This window comes from Diospyros lotus, chromosome 4 (genome assembly GCF_014633365.1).
Source record: "Diospyros lotus cultivar Yz01 chromosome 4, ASM1463336v1, whole genome shotgun sequence".
In the NCBI taxonomy this organism is placed as follows: Eukaryota; Viridiplantae; Streptophyta; class Magnoliopsida; order Ericales; family Ebenaceae; genus Diospyros; species Diospyros lotus.
Window position 1 is genome coordinate 4,031,451 of NC_068341.1, and position 18,967 is coordinate 4,050,417.

The following is an 18,967-nucleotide window of genomic DNA, read 5'->3' on the forward strand; positions in this document are numbered from 1 at the left end:
AATTGATTTGATGAGATCTTCGATGACCCATTAGCTCATAGTTAAATTATGTCACTTTCAACTTCAAAAGGCCCCTATCACCCTAACACCTCACTTAAATAATAATGATAATAATAAAAATGCCATCTTAAAGAAACATCATCATGGCTCCAACTTCAATAGAAGTGGGTAGGTAAAGACAACAACATACAAATACTATATGTATATATATATATAGAGAGAGAGAGAGAGAGAGAGAGAGAGCATAAATTAAACTAAGTGGCAAATTTTTGAATAAAATAAGGATGCAGGATACAATAAAATATGTTCCCTCCATCTTAATATAATGAAATAGTTGATGGGTGTCCAATTCGTCTTGGTTTAGTGATAGTGATTACACTGTCAGTAAGCACTAGTTTTGGTTTAGTGATAGTGAGAGATCCAAGTGACGAGAGTCTTAGGCGGTATAATTAAGCTATGCCATTGATCTTTTTTCTTTCTTTTCTCCCCTTTTTTTCCCTTTAATTACCCAATTTCAGGACATTTATATGTAATTTAAGGGTCAATTTTATTTATTTTATTTGATAGGACACTCTAAAACATTAATTGACCAGATTCTGAGAATGATTGAAAAACTCATAAATAATAAATTTGAGGTGGGAACATGGCATGGCATGGCATGGCATGATGTAATCCATTATTTATCATTCATTTAAAAATATTTTAGTATCATTAATTGGATAATGGTAATTTAAAATTAGCATGACCCTCAACCCTATCTACAAGGGATCAATCCACAGTATTGTACTTTGATATATGAAGTTCCATTAGATTAAGTTGATGACTTGCATTGCAAGCATAAACAAATGCCATTGGGCTTTGAATAAACAAAATCACAATAGAACTAACTTGTCTCTATTATATCTACACACACACACATATGCATATAATATTAAACCTTCCTTCTTTGCTAACTCATTAATAAACTAACAAACACTGCCTTTCAATGCTTCAAATGATTCTTAGAGATCAAGAGAAAGAGGGTCCACATGCACAATGCCATTCCCTCAATCTACCTAAGTTTGTTACAAATCGATTACTACAAAGGAAATAATAAAATTAAATTTTCTTTAAAAAATTGGTCATGTATGAATCGTTCAAATAAAAAAGGGAGAAGGGAGGGGGGGGGGGGGGGGGGTATGGAAACTCTCTGGACTGGGGTGGCTTCAACTTTGACCGAGTTCACAGATGATGAAACTGATGAGAATTTGATGCTCCTATAAAACCATCACTTTCAGCATAACGTTACCCATTATGTGCCCTGGCACTGAGAAGAAACTGCAGGCTTTTTGAGCTGCCAATGCTGCGATCTGCCCCTGAAGAAGTCATCAAGGCCATCACCACCACCATGGAACATAGATCTGATCATCTGAGCCCAGCTGTACCATCACAGCTTGCCCCCCTTGTTTGGCACCTGGAGAATTCTCAACCCAGTTTGGAATAGGAGCTGTGTATCCAAAGTTCCAAACAGATCACCATAAATCCCTCGGCCAAAACCAGAAGAGAGTTGGGTTTTGAGTTTTGGGTTTTGTATCTTTGCTCCTCTCCTTGTACAATTGTCATCATTGGGCAACAGAAAATGAAAAATCTGCTTTCTTGCCTTAGCATGTTGCCTGTTGGTTGCCTGGAAGTTGCAGTTGCAGGGGGTTTCTTGTGTTGTGCTGCTGCAAAGAAAGAAGCCTCCCAAAAGCTATATATATATATATATATATAGTTATTGATTCCCCCATCTATCAAGCAGCTGGTTGGCACCCTTCTTGTTGCTCAACGAAAAGCTCCCCCTTGTGGGTAGAAGAAGATGGCTTTAATTATTCTGCTGGCTCTATATATAGTTATTGATTCCCCCATCTATCAAGCAGCTGGTTGGCACCCTTCTTGTTGCTCAACGAAAAGCTCCCCTTTGTGGGTAGAAGAAGATGGCTTTAATTATTCTGCTGGCTCTACATTTATATATATATATATATATATATCCTCTCTCTCTCTCTCTCTCTCTCTCTCTCTCTCTCTCTCTCTCTCTCTCTCTATATATATATAGCATAGTCCCATCCTCATGAAAGTGAAAGTTAGTAAATTCAATCATTAAAAACTTTAGAGATTTTACAGTTTTTTTTTTCCCCAAAACAGTGTTTAAAGGAAACATTTGACATTTTTCGAAACGGTAATGAACGAATGATATAAATAAACAAGAATTTCATATTATATAGATAATATCTCTACAGAAGGCTGAAGCATGAAGATTTATAGGAGAAGACATTTGAAATTTAACAAAATTATTAAATGTGATCATTAAATAAAAAAAGATATCGGATGAATGGAAGAAAATAAAAGTACTTTGGTGCTTATAATTTATAAAAATAAGGATAAACGAGATGTTTAAAATTGCAGGAATTATATGGATCAAACTATTTAAGTTTTATTCTTAAATATAAGTAATAAGGACTTTAATAAATTAATATAATAATAATAATAAAACTTATGTACAAACGTGGGTGTGGGCCCGGCAACCGGAAAGTCTATCTGGTCCACGGCTGCAGTGGTGGCCGCCGGGGACCACCAAGTGAATGGTGGTGGGGCGGCGGAACAATGAATTTGGGCCCTTTATAGGTATTTCATTTCTCAGACAGACAACAAAACAAGTGAATGGTGCGGGACCCACTTTTCCCTGATCGTCTGGTCATTAGAAATAATAATATTATTTATTTATTTATTTATTTGTTCATTCATTAGCAATGTTGTCTGACCTGTGAGCTGGTCCCACCTAATCTCCATCTCCCCCATAATAGTGAAGTCTAAAGTCACCCGCCTGTCCAGTGCAGTGCATCCACAGATACGGCTGCACCTGCACGGCCCCAATATTTAAAAGTTGCTGTTTGTACCCTCATATTTTCATAAATCTGACTTCCGAACCTTTTTTTTCTTTCAAATTGTAACAATCAACATCTATCTGTAAAATTTAAATATTTTAAAATTTTCATCAACTAAACACCTGTTCGTTTACAAAATTAATTTAATTTAGGATAAATTACTCAGAATACTCCTTGAAATTTAATCATTCGACCTCCAAATTTTAAAATTAGCACTTTTCAAAAATAAAAATGTTAAATCTAAAATTTTAAAAATATATAAAATTAATTAATCCTTTAATGCATTGAGAGGGGAAGTCAAAGTAAAAGGTAAAGCTAATTAAGGCGTGGGAGACTCAAATTCAAAGTCCAAGAAATTTGAAGAGCAATTTGTATTTGATTAGGAAAAGGAGGCTTTTACTTCAAAGCCAAGTAACGTGTTGGAGTTTCATTTTTCCAGGAGAGCTGAGAGCTGAGGCCCGCCATTTAAAAAGGAGTCATTATAAAATTGAAGGAACAGAAGGTTTGAACACTCCTACTACTACTACTACTACTACTACTACTACTACTACTGCCTCTCTCTCTCTCTCCTGTGATGCTCTAGCTGTGAGTGAGCAATGGTGTTGAAAAGATTGTGCTGTTGGCCAATTACGGCAGCAACAGGCCAAATGCAGCTTCACATTTTCATGCAATGGCACCCCATTCGAGGCCACATCTTCACAACTACTACCCTGTCATGTCTTCTTCTGTATCCATATTATTCTAGCCGGCCACTACAACTACCGAAGATCAGGGTTGTGACCACCCCCAAAAAATAAAAAATTAGAATGAGATTATTTATAGAAAATATGTTTAGGGTTTAGATAAAAATTTGCTATAATTGTGAATGAAAAATAGAGACGGCCGGGTATTGAATGATAAAATACCTAACAATGTTATCGGAATGGTCACTTACAGATAAGACATTATTATAGTTCAGTTATTGATGGACTATATATATATATATATGTAGATAAACAGAATTTTCAAAGTGTAATTTGCTGATTTATTTACGAGAGAAAAAAGAGGGGATTAGGAGTGGTTTTTCATTTTATGTGAACAAAACTATATTTACGATAAAAGAGGGGATTAGTATTTTTTTTAAGATAAAAGGTAATAAGTGATTCGTAGTTAACTTCAAAGGTATAAGCTTTTAGGACAAAAGGTAGGCAATAAAGCAAGCAGAAATATTGTAGAATTTGTTGCAGTACCAATTGTACCTAACAAGAGATCAATCTCCATCACATTCACAGGCATTGATGTACAAATAAGGATTAAACAAAAAAAAAAAAAAAGAGAAAGAAAAAGAAAAAAGAAAAGGAGAAAGAAACAAAGTCTTTGGCTAGAATTGAAAAAGACTGAACTTTCTGCCAATGGTGTCTTGACATTAGCCCTAATTCCACATGCACTTTGGACTATTATATCATATGATGATGAACACAGGTTTCTCTTTCTTTTGAAAATACGAGTATTATAATATAATATATGTTCACTCTCTCTCTCTCTCTCTCTCTCTCTGAGTATTATAATATAATATATGTTCTCTCTCTCTCTCTCAGTATTATAATATAATATATGCTCTCTCTCTCTCTCTCTCTCTCTCTCTCTGTGTGTGGAGCCTTTCAACTTTGAAAGGATAATCTAATCTTTCAAATTGTTTCGTGAAGCAAAGATGGGTTGCTCTTTATACTAATGCTGATTGATTGCTCGTGTGGGGCCTGTTTGGAGGAAAAGAAAAAGTAGGTCTTTTCCTTCTCAGGTTTTTCAAATGTGGATCAAAGATGGAATCAAGCAAGGCTAGCTACCATGAGGCATCAGCAGCTCGAAACAGTCCAACCACTGATAGTATAATAATAGATCCCGGCAATAGGTGGATTGGGTCCGGGTACCTTTGTGGGTCATGCATCACCTTATGGCTTCTACAGTTCCTAAGATTTTCTCTCAGTGCCCCATTGTAGTAATTTCATATATATTTACACTCAACTTTTCCGCTTCTCTTTTTGTTCTTTTTCATGAGCAACATGCTTGTCAAATTTCATCCAAATTCAGCACAAACATCTCCCCATCATTTTTGGTAATTAAGTTTTACCTTTTAGATTTTGAACATGTTATTGTTTGAATACAATAATTAATTTAGTTGATTGAAAACGTCATCATCAAGCCGACTGAATTTACAAAAATAAGAAAACAATCAAAAGACGACCATAATTCGTATGCCCGCAATGAGAAAAATGAACACAAAATGCAAAAATGAGGAACTAATGAAAACAAATAATAAGTCACACAGAAAAATTTTTACGTGATTTGGTCAGAATGATGCCTAATCCACAACTGTTCTCTTATTATTCCGGCAGAATAACAATATATCATTATTATCTCTCTTTCTATACAATGGTTTTTGACCTTATTTATAGTGTAGAGTGTTTACAAATTGTATAAATAGAAGGATAATGTCACGGGAGACAAAGTGTCCTTATCAATTCCATAAAATCAAGAGTGGATTCCGTATTACTAGGGATCTGATTGCCTCAGATAAAGTAGGTGGGTCCCTGCCTCCGATTATCTGCGATTTTATTGTTATGCGAGCTGAACGATTAGGCTAGCGAGTTGAAAATATCGTTGGGAGCTCGCTTGGTTAAGCCAGTGAGCTGGGAGCATCGTTGGGAGTTCGCTCGGTTCTATGGTCTAAGCTCGAGTCTCAGCAACGTGTGACTTTGTTTTGACGAGCTCGACCTTGGGCCTATTGGGCTTCAAGAGATTGGGTCGACCTGCTGGGTCGAGTCCACCCCATAAGAAGTGGTCCGAAAAATACACATACCATGATTTTTGTAAATAACGCTTATCTTAATTAATCCTAGTCTGGTCGACACTAGATTTATTATATATGACATCTATCTTTTATAAATAACGTTTATCTCAATATTTCAAAATTATTTCAGAATTAGAATTCTTTATGGATAATTGATTATCTTTTAGGATAAATTTTTATATGTTGAAGTTATTTTGTTTGCATGTTTGTGTGCGATGTCCCCACCTTCTCAGCGCACATATGGGAAATTTATACCCTTTAGCCCAAAATAATATTTTGGACTCTTGGACTTTTAATGGCCTTTATTTATAACATAACAATTGCTCCCCACTTTGTCATTTGAGGGTTGCCTTTATTTCTAATGATAGATTATTCTCTAAACTTTTTGAGTTTTTGATTTATGTACCGTCCACACGTTTTTTATGTTTTTTGTTTTCTAAATCGCTCTTACGCTCTCGTGTTTCGGTTTTTAAACCATTCTCAAACATCCATGCTTTGATTTTTTTAACATCTACATGTGTCCGGGGTGAGTCCTTCGTTCGTCGATGCAAGTGGCCCCCAAACATCTTAACGATTTTCAATATCTACGTGTGTTCGAGACGAGTCATTTGTCCATCAATTCAAGCGACCCCTAAACATTTTAATGATTACCGCATGTGTTCGAGGCGAGTCTTGTTCATCTACTAACCCTCGAACATCTTAATGGACTTCAACATCCGCGTGTGTTTAGGCTAAGTTCTTTGTTCGTCGACACAAATGACCCCCAAACATCTTAACGGTTGTCGCATGTGTCCAAGGTGAGTCTTGTACATCTACTGACCCCCTGACATCTTAACAAACTTCAACATGCGCATGTGTTCGGGACGAGTCCTTCGTCCATCGAAGCAAGTAACCCCCGAATATCTTAATGATTTTCTTGAAACAACTTTTGTTGAGGCTCCCCAATTTCGTGTGTATATACTTGCCGAAATAATGGGCGACATCTACAATTAGAAAGAATATCAATATTTTATTCTCACAATTCAATGTGACACATACGTCTGCAAAATAACATCCATATTTTGTTTTCGTGATTCGCTATAATGCCTACGTCCACAATTAAAAAGAATATACATATTTTATTTTTGCGGTTCGATGTAACACCTACGTCCGCAATCAAAGATAATAATTATATTTCATTTTCGCAATTCAGTATAACGCGTACATCCGCAATCAAAAGAATAATTATATTTTATTTTTGCGATTCGATATAACCCTTACGTCTGCAATTAGAGAGAATATCCATATTTTGTTTTTGCGGTTCAACGTAATGCCTACGTCCATAATTTAAAGAGCATAACTATATTTTTATTTTTGCAATTCAACATAATGCTTACATTCACAATTAAAAAGAGTATTTTATTTTCACATAAAGCAATAATTGAAAAACAAAATAGTGACAGGTGCATAAATATTAAACAAAGAAGCATACTATTAATGAGATTATCACATACGTGTAATGTCTTTTTTCTCAATTGATTTTATTAGACTTCATGCAACTTGAGATTGTGTAAGAGCCGTTGTAGTATTCATAGGCTTTTTGGACGTTACTCACAGACGATGTCAATTATTGTTGCATGGATACAACAATGAATTTAGTTGACTGAAAATGTTGTCGTCAAGTTGCATGAATCTACAAAAATAAGAAAACAATCAGAGGGCGCGAGTGGTTCCCACACAACCACTTCGATGGTTAACTTAGACGTTGAATATGATAAAAAAAAATATATTGAAATTAGTATCAGAGACATTATACATTTTTAGGAAAGAGTATCTGTTTATTTATAGAGAAATATGGAGTGATTTAAGGTATAATAGAATTAGGATTCTTGTAGATAACACTTATCTTAATTAATCTTAGTCTGGTTAAGATTATATTTGCTACATCTATCTTTTATAAATGATAATTATCCTAATATTCTAAAATCATTTCAAAATTATAATTTTTTATGAATAATTAATTATCTTTTTAAATAAATTTTTAAATATCAAAATTATTTTATTTGCACGTCGTTTAGGACCCCTTTCCCCCTCTGCATATGAGAAATTTGTGATTTTTCAGTACAAAATATTGCTTTGGGTTCTTAAAACTTTTAATGGGCTTTGTTTATAACACAACAAAATCAAAAGGATATATTTTATAAGTTGAAGATATGTAAACTATAACATTAGTTGTTCGTAATTAAATTTAGGGAAAATATTAAAATAACTGAAAAGATCTAATCACAAGTTTAAATCGGAACATGATTTCAATTAGGGAGTTGCAGAAAATAGTGATATACATATATATATATATATATAGAGAGAGAGAGAGAGAGAGAGAGATGATTAGGGCCCACACTATGAAGGGAATGTTTTGGATTTAGGCCTTGAGGAATCTTGAATGTGACATAACTTTATAATTTTAATTTGATGAAAAAATTGTCACTAAAAATACTATCTTTGAATTTAAAAATGGCTTAAATTTGTATTAAGATGACATAACACAAAGAATGATATATAAATCTAAAACTTATTAGTGACAAATGTATTAATTTATTATTATTATTATTATTATTATGGTAGAAAAACAAGATAGTTTTAATAATTTATTAATATATGTCCAAAGAAAGAGGATTAATATGCATTCAAATTTAGGTTTGTCTGCAACAGCCAACAGCCTATCAACAAATAAACACAGGGACCCATCGCTTTCGGTTAAAGAGCCCACACCCATTAAAGAGTAAAGACTCCTCATCGATCACAATTTCAATCATAATTTGAGTAACTTTATATAAATAAATACAAGAAAAATAGTAATTTGGTCTTAATTTTACTATACAATATGACAGGAAGTTGGAATTTTAGTTTAAAATATGAAAAAATAAAAACCATATATATATATATATAGTCCAAACTGGGCGGAGAAAATATTGAATATGTTTACAAGATTATGATATAATTTTAAGTTTTAATAGAAAGGTGGGAACACGTGTGTAGGTAAAGTGTAGTATAGAGGGGAGAGAGAGAGAGGGAGGGAGGGCATATGCTTGCTTGCTTGCTGCTTAAAAAGGGTAAGAGGAGGGTAGATTTGTGGACACATGCCCCACTGGTAGGCTTCTGGAAAGGCAAACCCAAGTCCTTCCTTCCCCACCACTCTCCAGGCTTTCAAGGCCCACCAAATAAGGGCAAAATGGGAACTCCACTTTTTCCTACTCTTACAGTTATTATTATTTTTTATTGATTGTGAACAATATAAAATAATATCAACCGAAGGAAGTAAAGATAGTCAGATAGATAGATAGATAAAGATACTATATTGTGTGAAATGGGGGGCGCCACGTGGAATATGCCGACAACAAAAGAGGAACCGCGCCTTACTCAACCAACCAACCCGCCAGCCTTCGTCAACCCACTGCTTGCTTGGCGCTGTGCCACTGCTGGCTTCTGTTCCCCTTTTTTTTTTTTTTTCTTTTCTTTTCTTTTTATCTTTAGAAAAATCTGTGTTTATTATTATTATTATTATTATTATTATTTAATAATTCAACCCCCGCATCGTCAGCACTTCTTTGCTCGGTTCTATAGTTTTTTATTCTTCTATTTTATTATTATTGTTGTTCTTTTATCTATGAATTTATCTATTTACTTTTTTCTTCAAATTTTGTTATAAGAATAAAAGAAGATTTCACTTGAATATCTATTTCAACATCGACATCAGAAATATAAAAAATAAATTATTTAGCTGGCTCGCTGGAAATTACCAAAACAAAATTGATCCAAAAGAGGAATAGCCCTCCCAAATCAAATCAAAAAAAAAAAAAAAATTACGTAAGAAAGTCGACCTCGCCAATCAAGGGAGCGTTGCCATCAAAGTTTAGTAATAGACCCACAGGAGGGTGAGGGATGGGGTCCACAACCTGCCCCACGCCAAACTAGGAAAAGTCACCAAATGTACCAAAACACCATTCACATCATTCACGGCTCAGACACGTAGATCATCCCCCCCTCTCTCTCTCTCTCTAACTCACTCACTCACAGACACACACACAACAGTCACTGCACATGCAGCTGTCTACACCGCACCAAACCAAGCAAATACCCAAAAAGCAAGATGCTAGTAGAAATTAGAATCTGCGCTGCGCCTTCTTCCCATGTCGTCTTTCTTTTTTTCTTTAATTAATCATTATCTCCACACCCACATAAGTGACAATGACAATGACGGCAACACTAACATTCAAGTGAGCCACCCCAGCAAGGCACCTCCCTCCTCCAGAAGCCCCCACCCACTCTGCTGTGTATTCTTACAGACAAAAACCCATTTTATCATTCAACCCCCACAGCACTTCATTTTCCCAATTGCCTTCGCCACAACAATACAACTGCGACTCGTCTTCTTCTTCTTCTCCCTCTCTCCTGGGCTTTTTGTGTTCAGGATTCAGACACGGGAAAACAAACATATAGCATTAGCAGAGCATCATATCATCATCAAAGCGGCAAGAGAAGCAGCCAAAGCATAGACACAACACCCAACTCATACATGGGGTCGCCATTAAATGAAAAAATTGAGAGGGCTACCCTTATATGCACCAGACATATATATATACACCCTCCATTACATTATATATATATGTATTGTCAAAAGATAACTGTTTTTGAACAGCTCCTTCAGGAAAATAAACATCCAAAGCAAAGGAAAAGGAATTAACGTACCCAAGAAGAACAAAAAAAAAAGTAGAAATAGAACCTGCATTCCTACCCCAGAACAGAAAAACCAAAAAAAAAAGAAGAAAGAAAAGCCTGGTCCTTCATTCCTCTGCCTCCTCAAAGCCTCTGTACCAAACTTTCCTCTCTTGCCATGCAAAAAACATTTGACCTACTTTTTGCCTTCAATGGACATCCCCATTGATCATCATCATCATCATCAAAAACCAATCAAATTAATCAGATACTTTTGAGACTAACCCTGTCAGATGATTATAGGCCGGCATATATAGATAAATACACTTGTATTCATTTCGTTCATCCATCCAGAACCAAAGCATATGGTCGATGAAGAACACAACCTTTTTGCCCGTCCCCACGCTCAAATTCTTTACAAAATTGCCGCTTCCTCGCACCCGCTGTTGATAGCACTCCGGTTGAATTGCTGATAACTTTATGGTGGTGCCACCTTTCATTTCTTCTCAGGCTGCCAGCACGCATGCAAATTGTCATTTCCTGGTCAAGCAATCGCGGTTCCCTTCATAAATTTACAGTCCCCATTTAATCTAAACCTTCTTTAACTTTTAATCTTTTTTCCCTAAAAATGGGGGATGCAAAGTAACGTAAACAAAATACAGGAAAAAATGGAACCACTCACCAGCAGGTTGTTTCTGCTCCGCTGGTTTAACCTGAACTGCAGGAGGCACATATGAGAATCCTGTAGGCACAATGTGATGCGAGTTTCCAGAGGACTGTGCAGTGAACTGCACTGGATGGAGAATACTCTGTGAGGGCAATCCACCGCCTTTAATGTTGCTTGCAGCAGCAGCGACAGCTGCTTTTGCATCAGATGTGCTTGCACTAGCTAGTGTAACAGGTGGACAAAGCGACAACATCCCAGTTGAAGATGTTGATCCCTGCGGCTGCTGGGACTGCTGCTGTTGTTCTGGACGCCGTCTCTGAAGATAATACGCATTTGTGCCTGAAGTAGTGGAACTTGCAGGAGATTGAGCTTGCATGTAAGCAGGAGAGAAGAAAATCTGTGGCTGCTGCACGATTTGTTTTGCCAACTGCTGTTGTTGCATTTGAGGCTTTGCACCAGTCGTTGAAGAGGTTATATGAGGATTTCCAAGAATTGATGGAACATTTCTGCCACCAACTGGGGACGACTTCTGACTGGGTACTGATGCCGAGTTCTTTGACTGCTGGGACGACAGTGTGGAAGGTTGGGCAGCTTTACTGCCTTGTGAAGTGGAACTTGCGGTCCTTGGGCTTCCATTAGCACCTTTGGAAATAGAAGTTGTGGGAGAGCCAACCACCATTGGAGGAGAGGGTGACTGGTGACTGTTTGGAGTTTGTTGCCCTTGTGATCCCGTCAATGACTTCTGGGTAGGCCCAAAAGATAGTGTGTGGCTTTGCTGCGTTCTAGACTGCTGTTGAGGAAGGTTTTTCAGGGAAGCTGTGGTTGACGAAGCAAAGGAAGATGGAACTTGTGTGGTAGTTCTTGCAGAATTCTTCCACTGGGGAGACTGGGCTGGGCTGCCACCACCACTGTTTTGCACAAGATTTTGAGGAAAAGCAGCGAGTGCATTTGGGAACTTGGCAGTGGCAGGAGATGAAGAAGTCAAATGGTCACTGTAAACACTACCATTACTTGTTGCTGGCGTCTTATTCCGTGCTGCAACAGCTGCAGCCATCTGCTGCGATTGATGCTGATGCTGATGCTTCTGAAGCTGCGCCATCTGTTGCTGATATTGAATCTGAGCTTGCAGCTGATAATTAGAAGTACTTACATTACCCAAAGTAGAACGGGAAACCCGGGAAGAAGCAGATACAAGGTTCAGAGACCGAGCTGAGCTATCAATAACAGTGCTGCCTGGGATAGTGGAGACTGATGCATCCGTTATATCAGGCCTTGAAAAAGCAATGGACTGCCCAAGACTTCCAGAAGGCTTCCCTGATAAGCCCTTTTTATCTTCGTCCACACTAGAGGAGTCACCTCCAGCTTTGCCTTCTTCAGAGACTCGAAACCCCTTTTTCTGTTGTGCTGCTTGGGCAACAGCTGCAGCTGCCATAATCTGACAGCTATGCCTTGCCTCTGGAAGACTCTGGAGAACTGCATGATTTTGTGCCACAGATGAAAGATCAATACCAGGCACCGGGGATGCGCCATTAATAGAAGCGAAGACATGGCAAAAGTTTGAGGCAGAGATTCAACTCCAGCCTTCATGCCTTGCTGCTGTGGCTGTTTCTTTTCATTCTGATTGCTGCTTGCACTGGGACCAGCTAATGCTGAAGGAGTCATTATAGCAAAATTTGGATGGTGAATTGACATTGCATAATTCTGACCATACACACTCACTGGAGTACGAGAAACACGACTATCAGCAGTCGATGGGCTATCTTCATTGGCGCCCTCAATTTCAACCTGGCGGCCTTGATGGGAAGTTGGCAGGTGCTGATTTGCTGCTGCTGCTGCTGCTGTGAAGCCTGTGACGGCCGGTTCCTTGGAGTGGGAAAACTATGAATGTTCCCACTTCCATTCCCCCCATTAATGCCACTGCCTTGTGGTGGTCTTTGCTGCTGGGTCTGCAAATGCTTTTGAGATGACGAGGAACCAGTGGAAATGCTGGGGTTTTGATGAACCTGTTGCACTTGCTGTGTTTGAGTGGTGTGCTGCTGCTGCTGCTGCTGAAGCTGTGCAGGATGGATCATCTGAGAGGAATAGAAGGAACCGTTGAAGTAAGGCATGGCCTGAGCATGGGTTCCTCTATATGTTGGTGGAGCTCCAACAGCCGCCGGGATTGGGAAATGATGATATGGATTGTTCGGCAATATAGCCAGGTATTGTGTTTCACCGCCAGGCATATTTGAGTAATTAAAGCTCACTGCAGCTGCTGTGGGAGCTGTTGTTGCAGACCCATTTACAGAAGCAGAATTAGGTGCACTAGTTGAAGTGACATTGCTCGCAGTGGTAGGAGACTTTGCAGGTCCAGGTCGAACTGAAGCAGCAGCCACATGCTGCTGGTTGAATGGGAATATGTAAGCTGGTGCATGCTGAAGATTTGAGAGAGAGAACAAATTATGACAAGGCCCAAACACAACAATTCAAACGCAGCCGATTAGGATAAGGAGGAAGAAATGTACCAGTATATTATTAGGTGGAGCTCCTGGAGGCATAGCTTGCTGAAGCAAGATCTGTTGCTTTCTCTGTGTATCAGCAATATTAGCAGCATGAGAAGCTTTGTCTTTCCCAGCGTGACTGGGAAAGATAGCCATACCTTGACCCTTGTCCTGCATGGAGTTGACGCTCCTCCCAACCATGTTTCCATGGATTTCTGCAGAGGGCACAACATTGAGATTGCAGGCCTTCGCGCCAAACAATGATGCAGGGCCAGCTGCAGCGGCAGGCCAAAAAGGGTTTATCTTCATCAACTGCTGTAGGTAGTGAATGTTTCGAGCAATATAGCAATGCGTTGCACACCTTTTAGGCCGGGGTTGAGAAAACAATGGCTGCAGAAGTGCATTTTCCAGTTCCAAAACAAAGTGAAGGTTAAAATCATGACTTCAGAGGCGTAGCAAGGAGCAAAAGACATCAAAAAAAGACTCTTGTTTTCCCCCTATTGGGGTAGGGCTGGGGGTGTAAAACAATGTCATACCTGTATAGATGAAGGAGGGACTGGGCTCCCATCCATTGATACAACTCCTTGTAAAGGTGTCATGTACCTGATGATGAAAAATCAAAAAGCGAGTTATTTTTGCCAGAGAGGATTATGTTACTACCTACTTATATATTGGCACAAGTAACCAAACGTTCGTCAAAGCACCAAATCACAAATCAATCCGACCGTACCCCATTGGAGGAAGCCCACCAGGCCAGCTAGCCACGGACATTGGCAGGGATAGAGAGCTCGATTGAGCTGCGAGTGAAAACAAGTAAAAATCAACTCAATCTGCCAAACCCAGTTCCCCCAAAAATGGGGAACCAAAACACCTTTTCTCCAGAACTGGAGAATGGAATTCCAATTTGACACTCACCTGTTTTCTCTGAATGTAGAATTTCATCTTTGGTAGATTTCAGCTGTTGCTGCTGCTTCTGAACATGTGGGTGTAACTTGTTGCCTGTGCTGATGCCAGACCCAGAGGCAATGCCGCTGTCTCTGTCGGGTTTCTCCAAATCAAGCTGAAGATCAATGTTCCTCTCTTTATGGGGCTTCTTATCTGACTCAGTTTCTTCTGATGTAGGTTTGGCCTTTTTCAGCTCAGGCTCCACATTGACTCCCTTCTCATCGTTCTTATCCTGAGTCATCGGCCTCATCTCCTGCAAATTTCGACACCAGAATTCACTCCTGTTAAGAACACAATCACACAAGTTGATGCAACATGCGAAAGGACCAGCGCCACTCACGGAATCGGCATCTGGCACTGCCGGTTTATGCTCCGGCGCCTCTGCAAGGTCGATCGGGCCTTCCCTCTCCGGCGATGATCTCAACTGAGGAGGCGGAGCCTATACCATGGGAAAAGAAAATCAATAAAAAAATTGGAAGACACAAAAATTAAGTCAAAAAACCTAATGTTCTTCATCTATCTTCTTTCTCACCATCAGATCTATCTCGAATTTCTCTTCTCGTTTCGTTTCAATCTCGGAGATTGTTGAATTCCTGCATAAGTCAATACATGAAATCGTCACACCTCGAGAACAGAAGAAAGAAACACAATATTGACAAAAAGAATAGAACTTTGCGTGCTCACGGTTTGTTAGCTCTTGATTCCTCCATATTATCTTCCGGTCTGACCGCCGGCGATTCCTTCTTCGGCGACCCGACCACCTCCTCCTTAGCCGGATCCACATCCCTGCTTTCCCTGGATTCATCAACCACGGGCATGGGCCCTAATAAGCCTGTGCTTGTTTCCGGTCTGTCCGAATCGGGCTGTAACGGCTCCGACTGCGGTGGAACGGCCTCAGAACCGACGTTATTGAGTGGGACACCGCCATTATCAGCTGCAGATCCTGGGTTCTTCTCAGAATTGGGGGAGGAAGTTTCAGCCTTTGGTAGTTGATCGATTTCGACCTTCATACCCGCCGCGGTTGTCGAAGAAATGGGGCTGTTGCGGATGCTGAGGTTACCAAGATTGTCGGATACTTGCCGGGGCCTTTTCCTCTTCGGTGCTGCGGATTAAGACCAAAAGCCAAAAAGTTGAATCAGCCAACTCGTGATAAGATAAACTGAAATGGATCGATGGAGATATGAAATGGCGAAGAATCGGACCAACAACGGAGATTGGAGTAGCACCGGAGCTAGAATTTTGTGGAAACGCATAAGATGACTGAGGGGCCGTCGAGGCCGAGTTCGAGATCGGAGATGAAACTCTCGATTTTCCATCGCTGTTGGACTTATTCGCCTCTCGCGAATCGAACTTGGCCGAATCGTTAGCCGTCGCATCTTTCTTCGGAGGGGCTTGCGATTGTGTCATCAGGCCATACAGCACCTCGGCGATCTCAAACTCGAGCTCTTCTGGGTTCGAAGAAGCGGATTTTCCCGACGATTTCGGCGGCCGTGGCTTGGATCCATTCGGCTTCTGCAACCACAGAAGCAAGTGTTAGTCACTTGGATAATCCAAGAATCAACTCGGAGAAGAAGAGAGCAGACTGATCACTGACCATCTTCTTGCGACCCGACGCATTGGACGAAGACGGCGAGACCGGACCCGCCCGCGAAGGTGAGGCTAGACTTGGCCTCACCGGCGAGGTCGAAGCTTGCCTGTGAGTTTGCTGCTCTCCTCCGACTCCACTGCCAGAAGTCCAGCTCTCGTGCGACCTCTTCGTTGATACTGAAACCAGAAAACCATCAGATTAGAGGTTCGTTTCACCAATCTCTCAATAAAAAGTCGGAGATTGGGAAGAATCACAAACAGTATCGTCCACCGGTTCCTTACCTGACCTAGCTTTTCTCGGAACCGAAAAGCCTATCATTTCGTCGGCAGCTTTCCAACCTTGTGCTGGTCTGAAAACTTTGGTAGTCGCAGAGGGAGGATAACTTTTCCGGTGCGGCTGGTGGTGGTGATGGTTCGACATCGACGCCGCCGGATTAGGCGGCAACATCCGCACGGCTCCACCACCAACGCCACCGCCATCATCGTCGTCCTCTTCCTCCTCATCATTCACGCTCTCCTCCGAACTGTCATCTCCGGCGTCCTCCCTATTGCTCCCGTGCATCAACCTATCCGCTCTCCTCCTCTTTGTCCGGTTCAACCGGTCCCGGTCTCGATCCCTTTCTCGGTCCCGATCTCGATCTCGATCCTTCTTCACCCCACGGTCGCGCAACCTAGCCGTCTCCTGCAACTCCACCGGCCCATCTTCCTCTGCAAATCATCAAGAACCAATAATCAGAAAACAAACACGTAAGAAACTCCAACCAAATCCAAGAAAATAGCGAAAGGCACAAGCAGATCTGAGCCAGTATCGGACCTGGTGAATCCCTTAAGCCGCTACTTCTAGGTCTCCGTCTCGATAATCCGTTTGCGGACACCATGCTAGCTCTCCTGGCTTCCCTGTTCCTGTCCATCCCTGCTTTTATCTTTTGCGGTAAACAAATCAGCTACGCCTGGATGATGATACACAATCTCATATCTCATCACAGGCTATTGTAGCATAATTCACCGGAATTTATGGCCGACACCGGAAAGTAGAGATTCACGAAGTCCTCTCCGGCGAACAAACAAGAAATTCGATCAAAATGAATGATCTTTACATCACAGCCAAAATCCACAAAGAGAAAATTTCTCTTCTCGCTCTCTGTCTCTCTCTCTCTCTCTCTCTCTACCCCTCTTCTCTGTGAACTTCTCTCCTTCCTGCGCTCGCTCGCTCTATCTATCTATCTATCTATCTATCTCTTCAGCTTTTGGGGGCATTTTCACTCTCGGCGAAACCCACTCCAAGCCCCCATGGAGGGCTGAGATTCATCGCTTTTGACACCTACTTCGATCTCAGCCGTCCGTTCGGCGACAGATCCGACGGCCACTAGGGCCACGGTCCGACATGGCGAGATCCAGAGCGTCGGATCAACGTGCACCTCCTGGCGACACGTGTCGATTCCTTTTTTCTAAACTTACTCCACAAACTTCAATGTTTACTCGCTACCGATCTTCTCCGTATTCCAATCGCCCCGGGGCGGATAGTTTCAAACGCCTTTCGCTTTCCGTGGGTGACCGGCTGTAGGCGGTGGCCCTTGAGCCCTTTGGCCTTTGGCAAAAGCAACATGACGATCACATGGAATCTAGGTGACCGCAGAAAATATCGTTCCCATCCGGTCAAATTTCATTATCTCTCGGTTCCACGTTTTCCCCCCTTCAAATAATATTATTATTACTACTACTACTACTACTACTTATATTCAATAATTGTAACCAAATTTCCTAAACTTATGGGCCCCACTCCACCATCCGACGGCCTCCATCTCTCGCTTTCCGCAAGGGAACTGCCTCTGCCCTCCGATTGAGATCTGACATGGCTTGAAGCCCAGATTCCAACACGTCCGAGCTGGCAACGAGCCAGCGCAGGCTCGGGTGCCTGGAGCTGCGTGAGGGATCTGGGCCCTTGAGTGCCTGATCCGACGGGGGAGAATCGCTGAGAGGTAGGCTCGGACTAGGAACTCGAGTCGCGGTCACGGAACTTCCGAGAAAATCGTGGGTCCCACCCCTTTTTTTTTTTTTTTTTTTTAAAGTTTAGCTGCCGATCGAGAAATTATTTCTTTTAAGTTTGGCCTGTTTGTCACATTCTGCACACGTGGCAGGCAGCTGACGTGTTGTCGGGGCCCACTTTCAAAGTCAAGTTTTACAGCAGGTGAAAAATTAATGATTCGCTCTTTTCTGGGTTCACGCGCTCCTGAACTGTTTTCACACACTTTTTAAAAAGTTAAAAAAAAAAAAAAAAAAAAACTGGTCGTCCGACGTGGCTCGATGCTCTCGTACGTGTATGCCCCCTATTGCTCAATTGTCCTCTCGCCACTGATATAAATCTTCTCGTTAATTACGGCAAAGATAAATTCACCCGCGTGTGCCCGTATCTGGAAAAAAAAAAAAAAAACGCAACATAAAGGTCCATCTTCCATCATCATAAAATAAATATAAACAACTTGTTGTCTTTGCATTTATTAGTGAAGAATAATATTTTTTACAATTTTGTTGCATTTCAATATTATTTTAATTTCCCATAAAGTTTTATGAATTTGACTTCTCGGTGGCACAATTTGGTCCTCATTTCATTTAAAGATGATCTGCGGTTAAATTCTGAAATTCAACGAATGCAATTACTTCCCGCATTTAATGGGAGAAAAACCTAAAGATCCGTACTTGAGCATGACTGTGATAACAGGCCGTCACAGTAACAAAACCCAGATAAGAATTTAAAAAATAAAAAAAGAAGTGAATTTTAGGGGAAATGGAAATTAGAAAAATAGAAATGGTGGCCACGTAGGATGGGGAGGGGGGCCCACATGAATGGGGTGGGGTTGACCCA

General features: G+C 40.5%; 1 protein-coding gene across 1 annotated transcript; it reads right to left on the reverse strand.

Moving 5' to 3' along the window:
- Window positions 1-10,297: 10,297 nt before the first annotated feature.
- LOC127799182 (protein TIME FOR COFFEE-like) lies at window positions 10,298-17,333 on the reverse strand. The gene is given in 15 exon segments (XM_052332957.1): window positions 10,298-10,936; window positions 11,108-12,637; window positions 12,640-12,912; window positions 12,915-13,506; window positions 13,597-13,962; window positions 14,109-14,175; window positions 14,303-14,369; window positions 14,488-14,770; window positions 14,858-14,956; window positions 15,050-15,110; window positions 15,202-15,619; window positions 15,720-16,029; window positions 16,112-16,281; window positions 16,387-16,812; window positions 16,919-17,333. Coding segments are annotated over 15 exon segments (4,764 nt in total). The 5' UTR covers window positions 17,016-17,333; the 3' UTR covers window positions 10,298-10,931.
- Window positions 17,334-18,967: the final 1,634 nt, after the last annotated feature.